The sequence below is a fragment of the Suricata suricatta genome, chromosome 3 (assembly GCF_006229205.1).
Source record: "Suricata suricatta isolate VVHF042 chromosome 3, meerkat_22Aug2017_6uvM2_HiC, whole genome shotgun sequence".
Classification (NCBI taxonomy): Eukaryota; Metazoa; Chordata; class Mammalia; order Carnivora; family Herpestidae; genus Suricata; species Suricata suricatta.
The window spans coordinates 119,090,304-119,099,145 of record NC_043702.1 but is presented as its reverse complement, the minus strand read 5'-3'; the positions used below and the strand labels follow the sequence as shown (position 1 = coordinate 119,099,145).

The 8,842-nt window shown below is 48.0% G+C and overlaps 1 protein-coding gene across 1 annotated transcript in view; it reads right to left on the bottom strand.

Annotated features, from left to right (window-relative positions):
- The window catches only part of ATP1B1 (ATPase Na+/K+ transporting subunit beta 1), a 23,152-nt gene continuing 14,310 nt past the window's right edge, over positions 1 to 8,842 (bottom strand). The window contains exons 3-6 of the mRNA XM_029934984.1: positions 6,368 to 6,523; positions 4,254 to 4,438; positions 1,405 to 1,485; positions 1 to 464 (exon numbers count right to left, since the gene is read on the bottom strand). Of these exons, the coding sequence (XP_029790844.1) occupies positions 201 to 464; positions 1,405 to 1,485; positions 4,254 to 4,438; positions 6,368 to 6,523 (686 nt within the window). The 3' untranslated portion in view covers positions 1 to 200. The remainder of the gene's footprint in view (positions 465 to 1,404; positions 1,486 to 4,253; positions 4,439 to 6,367; positions 6,524 to 8,842) is intronic.

The window sequence follows — 8,842 nt, the reverse complement described above, 5'->3', positions numbered from 1 at the left end:
ATTTACAGTAGAATAAATATTTTGTTGCTATTGCTACACTTTAAATTTACATTCTAACCTATTAAATGCAGAAAGCTAGTGTAAAGCATATAGATTAAGTGTAGGTCCCATACGTATGACAGTTTATTCAAGACTAGTAGGTTTTTTGTTTTGTATCTTTAACTTTTGAAATGGCTAGTGGGAAAGATTGGTGCTTGTGATCAGCTCTTAACTTCAATTTTTACATCAAAGCGTCCCTGAAAACGGTCTTTCTCACTGTACCCAATGTTCTCACCGTACGCCTTACACTCGATGCGGATCTCCGTGTCCATGGTGAGGTTGGTGAACTGCACGGCCAGCAGGGGCTGCAGGTACTTGGGCTGCAGGAGCCTGCCGTAGTAGGGGTAATACTGCAGAGGGAAGCCGGCGTAGCCGCCCAGGCCGAAGTACTCCACGTTTCCCACTCTGTCCTTGTCTTCGTCTCGCTGAAAACCAGAGGGGAACAGGGTCATAGCAGCTCACGGCCTGGGTCGCTACCTGTGGTCACAGACGGGACTCTGGACCCCACAAAGCAGTCTGCAAACTGCTGTGACAGGGAGGCCAGCCAGCCTCAGCCACACCGGCCCACGCCTCCCTCGGGAGCTGGGGAACACTGACCACTGAGGACACCGCGATGGCCCCGGATGTGAGAGGAGCCCACACGCACACGGCCGTGGGAAGAGGTCGCTAAAGGAGCCTCTTCTTACTGTACAAGTGAAGGAACCAGAACCAAGGCCAACCAAGCAGGTCTCCAAAGCCCACACGCCTAGCAAGGGACCCGCCAATAAAAGGCAGAAATGCACTGGTGATGGCCCAGTGGATGACACTTCAGTGATTTCCTCACCGAAGGTCAAAGCAATTGCCTCTCGTTTCTTGCATCCGTCTCCTTTCTAGGTGTGGGCGTAAAACAGGGCTGTTCATAGACCTCCCCTTTCCTTCGTCTGCCCTCTGTGAATAATCAACCCATCGGGAGACTATTCTTAGATCTAAAGGGAACACGTACTGTTATCTTTCACTATTTTTTAAGAAAAGCCAAAAACACATTTTTTAATGGGAATGTGTCCAAAAAAGAAAAAAAAGCTGGCCTCAAATTTTTAAACACACCACGTGGGTCAAAAAAGCACTTGTGCGGGCTAGTTCACCTCTCAGTTCCATAAACCAATATTCCAGCTGATTCAATTCAAATAATTCAGTTTCTTGGTTTTCGTCTAGTTGACCGCCTTCTCTTCTTTTACGACATGTTACCCCATGCAGCTACAGCTCAACTGAGACTAATGCCTGGAAGCAACATTCCTCATTGCCCCAATTAAAGTTTCACCTCTAACTTAAAACAGTCTCACCCAGCCTCCCCTCCCGCCCCGCTCTGACCACTAAGCGCCCCCTTACCTTGCCAATGCACTGGACAGGCAGGACGTAGGGGTTATACTTTATCATTGAGTAAGCCTCCAAGGACTCATTCTTGGGAGGCTGAAAATAAAAACACACGTCGGTCAAGGAGTTTGTAAAGAATTTCCTACAATTCCTGAAAACGAAGTCAGCCTGGAGCACCAACAAGTACATGCGAGTCACAAAAAGTCAACTCAAGTCACAAACACTGGAGGGCGGCAGAGGAATGACTCCCCTGACCCCATCCGTGCTGGGAGGCTGTGGATATGAAAAGCAGTGCCCGTCTTCTGTGACTAAGGCTACAGTCCGGCTGCCATGCGGCCCGGCACACACGGGGCTTCGAACGTTCCGGAACCCAGTACAAGCTTTCCTCAAGGACACTGGAAAGTAAAAGCCAACCCAGCACTAATGGTCCTCGTTAAGAAGATTACAATAATTAGATGGAAACGTTGGTTGACATTTCCGTTTTTATAAAACTCAGGCTTTCCTCCTGCTCCATGAATAAATAATGCCATCCTTTTCCCTCAAGCAAGCCTTCTTCACAGAGGCATCTTCTCTTCCTTTGACTCTCCAGGGGATACACTGCCTTTGAGGAGCATTTCCAGCTCTTCAAAAGTCCCATGTGAAAACAGATAAAGGCAGCTGTGCCCTGAAGGAAGGGGTCTTGTGAAGGGGTGAATCCCCCGAAGGGGCCCAGAGGACACTTGGAACATCCCTGCTGTGAGGAACCATCTAGAGCGTTCCCTCCTACAGCCCTGGCTCCAATCCACCTGTGTGAGGTGTGAGGAACATCTTTCCCTGGACGACAGCCACCTGCTTGCTCAAGCAGGTCAGGATAGCCTGCAAGTCGGGACAGGAGAGGTAACACATACACCGTCTAATCAAGGTCAGCTACAAAGGGCAATTCTGTCTATCGATAAAGAATGACTAGTTCTGATACTCTGTTTTAGAATACAAGAAAACGACCATCTAGATCGGACTCCATCAGAACTTTCTGCCAGCAACACATTGATCTTTAAAGACACGAAGAGAGACTGCTTATTGATAAAAGAAGTTGCCAGAATGTATCCTCAGAGGGGAAGGAAACAGGCTCATCAGTGAGATGCTGGAGTCCGACAACCTCTGACAAAAAAGAATTCTTAACGAGACGGGGCGATGAATTAGAGGGTGGCCATGGAAAACCAAGTGGAGACCAGAGACGAAAAGGACTGGAGAGAAAGGGTAGGTGAACTCCTTCCTCATTTAACAGATACCCCCATGGATGTAGGAAGAGATGGGGGATCACAGCCGGCTAAACGGACTCCCTCTGAGGGGTACAAACCTCAGTGAGGACCTCAAAGGGGTGTCGTCAGCAGTGAGGGATTCAGAGAGCCAAGATGAGGATTAGCCTTCCCTCGGACCGCCGCACCGATCCCTTTCGAGGCCCAACAGCTGACTCAGCGCGGCAGAGAGCCCCCTGGCAGTGTGACTCTCAACCGGAAGTGGGACACAACGCTCCTCACCATCTCTCCTCCATCGTATCCTAACGTCAGCAAAAGGGAGGCTGAAGTTCTGTTGGGGGAGAGGGGCGTCAGCTCCTGGGGGAGGGCCATCGTGTCTGCCTTTATGCGTCCGGAGGCCGTCAAGGAGTTCGGGGCATCCTTCACTTAAGTTAAAACTTCTCATCTCACCCTTGATTTTCTTTCCCAACTAGGACTCGGGAGTAACCAGCAGCGTGGAAACAAATCCATAGCATACATACAGCAGAAAATTAATAAACAGAAGAGCCAGGTTCCAGAAAGGAGGGAAGTCTGTTCGTGGAACCTGGCACACTGCAGTCAGTTCCTATCAGAACTGAAAACTCCGGGGGCCTGGTGGGCTTTGTTAGCTAAGCACCCGACTCCTGGTTTTGGCTCAGGTCACGGTCTCACGGTCGGGGAGTGCGAGCCCCACAGCGGACTCCATGCTGACAATGTGGAGCCTGCTTGGGGCTCGCTCTCTCCCTCTCTCAGCCCCTCCTCCACTCACTCTCTGTCTCTCTCTCTCAAAAATAAACTTTAAAAAAAATTTTTAATAATTGAAACCCTGCACATAAGGGCAGTGCTCCCAAGGGCGGGCGCGGGAGAGCTGCGGGAAGCAGCCTTCCTGAAGGGAAAAGGCAGCTCTACTTCCCACGATCTGAAGGACAGAGTCAAATAACCAGTTTTATAAAAGCAGAGAGAGAGATAACACCAAGACACCTTTCCTTCTTTTAAAGAATCACTATCGTCGCACCTCACGGCGAACAACGGCAATGTGCCATTCTTCAGTGGTCTCAAGTCCTGTCTGCACCCACTCTGAGTTGTGAGAGTGCCCCGAGCCAACAAAGTTTTCAAAGTTCAACCTGAATGGTGTCCAGCTTCCAATTTTGCAATGAAATCTCATTCAGAACCAGAAAAGAGAAAAAGAGAAAAAAAAAAACAAATCTGTGTGGGGTTTTTTTTCCTGTTTATCAGACATTTTTGTTAAATACTCTGGGGCTCCAAGAGTCCCGAGACCAAATTAAGACTGTGCATGCAGTTTTGAAACTTTGAAAATATTTCTCTGTGTATACTTTTGAAGAGTTTATGTTACAGAACTATAAGAAGGAGGGATTAAGAGCAGAGCCACCGGACCTACTCCAGCATGTGGTCCTGCCTACCACTCAGAGAGAGATGACCTAACTCCAAGGACTTCAAGGCGACACAGAAGTTTTTGGTGTTAGTCTACTGACAGGCTTCAAAGCCGCCACTGGGTAGACAAACTTCTTTATATGCTCTCCTCAGGCCAATTAAATGCTCCCCCCAATGAAAATGGCTCCTGTAAGTTCTAGGACTTAAAACATTACTTGCCTTAGGTTTGAAGCCCAGAACTCGGTTGAGCTTTATGAGGATGCACGGTTTGCCCTCTTTGTAGCCGTAAGTCTCATCGTTTATGCCGGAGCAATTTCCCAGCCACTCAAGCTTGAACCTGCAGACTTTCCGCTCTCCCCGCTCGTTGTTAAATTCTCCCCGTTCCTTGATGTCGCTGGGCACGTCTGAAAATGCAAACACTGTTCGTACAACGCCCTGACCACTCCCCCTCGGCACCACCGAGAAGGGAAGTGAAGAGGTCCCCCTGGTCCCCGTGACCCACTCTGAGACCGGGCCATCCTGCATTTAGTGCACGGCCTGAATGCAGCAAGCATTCCCAGCAGACCATGCTGCTCTCACTGACATGAAGAAGGTATGTGACCCAAGGCAACTGCTGGTAAATGATCCCACACCACGACCTCACGGCACTTGACACTCCGTGCGTGACGTGTGGTCTGTGGCAAGATGTCTCTTCCTTTAAATAATGGGTGACTCGGCTATTTAGGAGACTGCGAGGAAACCCGATCACCTGTCACGGGGAGCCTCACGGACACAGGTCAACATCGGCTGCGCTCACTGACAGGGACATTACGACCGGAGCACAAATTAAAAGGAGCGTCAGTAGTTTTCAGAACGGGAAGGTTTGTGGTCACAGTTGCCTGGCCAAGGCTAGGCCAGTGTCTACGCCCCTAATTAGCGTGTTCAATGGTAAGGGAACAGTTATTTTCCTCCTTTTCAGCCACTGTTCAAGGTTTACAAAATTTATTTTTTCAATTTCTGCCTTTACAAGCTGTGACTTTTTACAGGCTTTTGTTCAGCTGAGAAGGTGGACCGTAGTATTTTTTATTCATGCCTCATAACAAAGCCAGAGAGGACATGAAATAAGAGAGTTCAAAGTTAATACAAAGCATCCTATAGGAAACTGATGCAAATGCCATAATTTATATATATTTCTAAGGTGACAAGATAACTGTTTTCCCTTTAAATGGGCAACTGCCTCAATTTAGTCCATCTCCAGGAAGTGATTCACCCGCATTATCTTTCATACTGGCCTCTTAATTACTGCAAAGTAAGATGAAAAACCCCCTTTAAGTCCTAAGGAAAAATGTAGTGAAAATGTTTCTTTTAAAATATTCTTCTCAGGGGCACAGTCGGCTAAGCATCTGGCTTCAGCCCAGGTCATGATCTCACAGTTCATGGGTTTGAGCCCCGGGTCGGGCTCTGTGCTGACAGCTCAGAGCCTGGAACCCGCTTCAGATTCTGTGCCTCCCTCTCTCTCTGACCCTCCCCTGCTCACACTCTGTCTCTCAAAAATAAATAAAAAACATTAAAAAAAATTTTTTTAAATACTCTTTTCAGGACAGCTTAAAATGGCAATTCGCCCAACGTTATGATCAAGCAAACAGTGCCCCATGAAGAGCTGGTGTTGGTAGGACAGGAAGGGCAGGTGTCACTGGTAACTCAGGCGGAGATCTTGTATAAGTAGGTATGAAAACACAGCTGGCTAATGCACGCTCCAGGTAGTGTATTCCTGTCAGTGGCTTAATCAAACCAAGAGCCACCCTTCGCCATTCATCAGTCATCTCCTTATCCGAATGCTCAGCTACCGGAGACGTCCTGGCTACCCATCCCAAGCAGGGTCTATGAAGGCCTCTACCCAGGCCGGAAATCATCCTTTATCCGTACCGGCGTAGTTACAACCAAGTATGTCAAAGAGTCCGGGTAGTGAGAGAAAGCCCCGTGGGTCCTTCCGCAGGGAGACCTGGGGGCGGAGGCGGAAATCTAGAAAAATAAACAATCGTGCTTCGCAAAAATCAATGGGTATAAGAGAACCATGACTCTGAGTCGGAATGGTGCCTAGGCGTGTTTTAAAATAAGATGCTTTTCAAAGGCAGATAATCCTAATATTTGAGGCTACACTGTTTCTCCCACTGCATTCAAGCCTGAACCATAAAGTCTTCTTGCTTTAACAAAAAAAACAGGTGTCCTCTCAATATGGCCAGAGTTCAATCATTTAATTATTGCAAGAGTCTATCATGCAATCATTAAATTAACAAATAGAAATGGGAACTAAGAATACAACAACCACAAACATGCCAAATTAGTCTACTTACTGCCACAGTCTTCAAAAATCATTTCATCCTTCTGGGCAGAATCTTTGTACTTCTCCAGGAACCTAACTATGTTGAGCACATATGCCTCATAGGACTTAGGATCGTTCGGGCGGAAGGAAATTTCAGTCTTTTGGATCTGAGGAATCTGTGTTAATCCTAGACCAGGTAGAAGACACAGAAAACCCGTTAGTAGGAAGGCAGTCAACCAAGTTCATTCAAAAGCAGGTTCACAACGTACGAGCCACCCTTCACTCATCCCACCTGCTAGAAAAAAAACAGGTTAAATTCTTGCCTCTCTTGTCAAGTCACTTCTGTGGCATTTAGATGAAGTACCTAAGTACCAGTGACGGCGTCTTGCTATCACATATTATTTTACCAACCCAGCAACACTTCCTGATAGGCACTGTCTCCACTTTTTGAATGAAAACACTTCTTGGACAGACAGGTTAAGGGACTGGCACAAGGTCACAGAAAAAGAGGTGGAATCGGGATTTTAACGCATGTACGCGGCACTCCAGAATCTGTTCCCTAGTAGCCCCACGTGCTCGTGTTCAACAAGATACACAGTTGGCTGGCACTGTGCACAGGCAGCTTCCCTTTCCCTAACCGCGGGAAAGCCTTTGAGCACAGAGGTCTTTTAAGACTCCTTTTTGTAAGGAACATATGACCACCCCAAACTCTCCAAGACTCCCGATGACTCACTTAGTGGAGTGTTTTCTCTGTATCTTTTAACCCAAACTGGACGAATCTGGCATTTCTGTGCAGTTAACCATCCCTGCTTTCTATTCCAAAAGCAAGTGGTTACTCTGAGTACGTCTAGGCCAGCGGTAAAAATTCAAAGTATGATTAACCCTGGACTTTCACTCTTTTAACCAACCTTTTATTTTATAAATGTTTATTTTTAAGAGAGATAGAGAGAGAGAGAGAGAGAGAGAGAGCGCAAGCGAGGGAGGGGCAGAGAGAGAGAGAGGCAGAATCTGAAGCAGGCTCTAGGCTCCAAGCTGTAGGCACAGAGCTGGATGCAGGGTTTGAACTCACCAACTGTGAGAGCATGACCTGAGCTGAAGTCAGATGCTTACCTGACTGAGCCACCCACGTATCCCTTAACTGATCTTTTAGATTCTTTATTTTTTTAGAAGCCTCCACCATCAGAAGACTTTCTAGATAGGTATTTGAATAACATTACACAGCACTATAGATAGGGGCGATGGGTGGAGACCCAATCCACTGCCTTTTTTTTTTTTTTTAGTTTATTTTGAGAGAGAGAGGAAGAGAGAATCTGAAGCAGGCTCTGCACTGTCAGCAAGGAGCCTGATGCGGGGCTTGGACCCACAATCATGACCTGAGTTGAAATCAAGAGTCAGACAGATAACCAACTGAGCCGCCGGGGCACCCCTCAATCCACTGCCTTCTAGCACACTTGGCTGGCCGGACAAAATGCAAGATACCTGGTTAAATTTGAATTTCAGATAAACCATCAATTGACTTTTATAAAATATGTCCCATGGGGCACCTGGGTGGCTTGGTCAGCTAAGGGACAGGCTCTTGACTTTGGCTCAGGTCATGATCTCCCAGTTCATTTGAGCCCCTTGTGGCAGTGAGGAGCCTGCTTGGTACACTCTCTCTCCCTCTCGCTTTGCCCCACCCCCCACCCCCCAAGCCTGCACATGCAGGTACGTGAGCTCTCTCTCAGTCAAAATAAAATAAACAAAAAAAAAGTATGTCCCATGTAATATTTAGGACACACTTCTGTAAAAATCGATTCTTGGTTTATCCCAAGACCAAATTTCACTGGGTGTCCCGTATTTTATTTGCTGAATCCGACAATCCTATCCTAACTCTGACTCCCAACCAACCCTCTTTGTGTTGGGCACAGAAGGTGGCTGTCGCTCCAGTCCCCCAGGGCGCCACCTCACCTCGCCCAGGGGCTGGTCACACCTGCAGCCCGTGGGCTCCAGCCAGAGTAAGAACCCCTGCACTGACCAGCAGAAGGATCCTTAAGTTCTTGGTCTGAGAACCACGGCTCTGGGGAGTTAGAACCTGAGAGTGGCGATGTGACACAGCTACAATGAAGACAAGGACACAAGCGGTGAGGAGAGAACAGGAACCATTTAGCAGCACCAGCTGTGAGGCGGAGGACAGGCAGGGGCTGGGCTCAATGGCTATTTTTTCTAGGGATGAAGGGTGGCTTTGAGCCTCAGAAATGGTTAAATAACGGGGGAGGCGCAGCTCAGGAGGCTGAGGGGGCAGGTTCCGTCATGCCTGAGGTTCCCTGGAAGAATGGAAAAAATACAGATGAAGACAGGAAACGGTGAGGAGCTGCCCGAGACACGTGACTTTACAAGGGACATGAATCAGTTCCGAGAGGACAGTGCAGGGCCTGGATAACCCGGAGTGGGGCGGGGCACCTACAACGGGGATGGAGAAGAGTCAAAGGGAAAGTATCGGGATTTGCTCACACAACAACCATCAGTT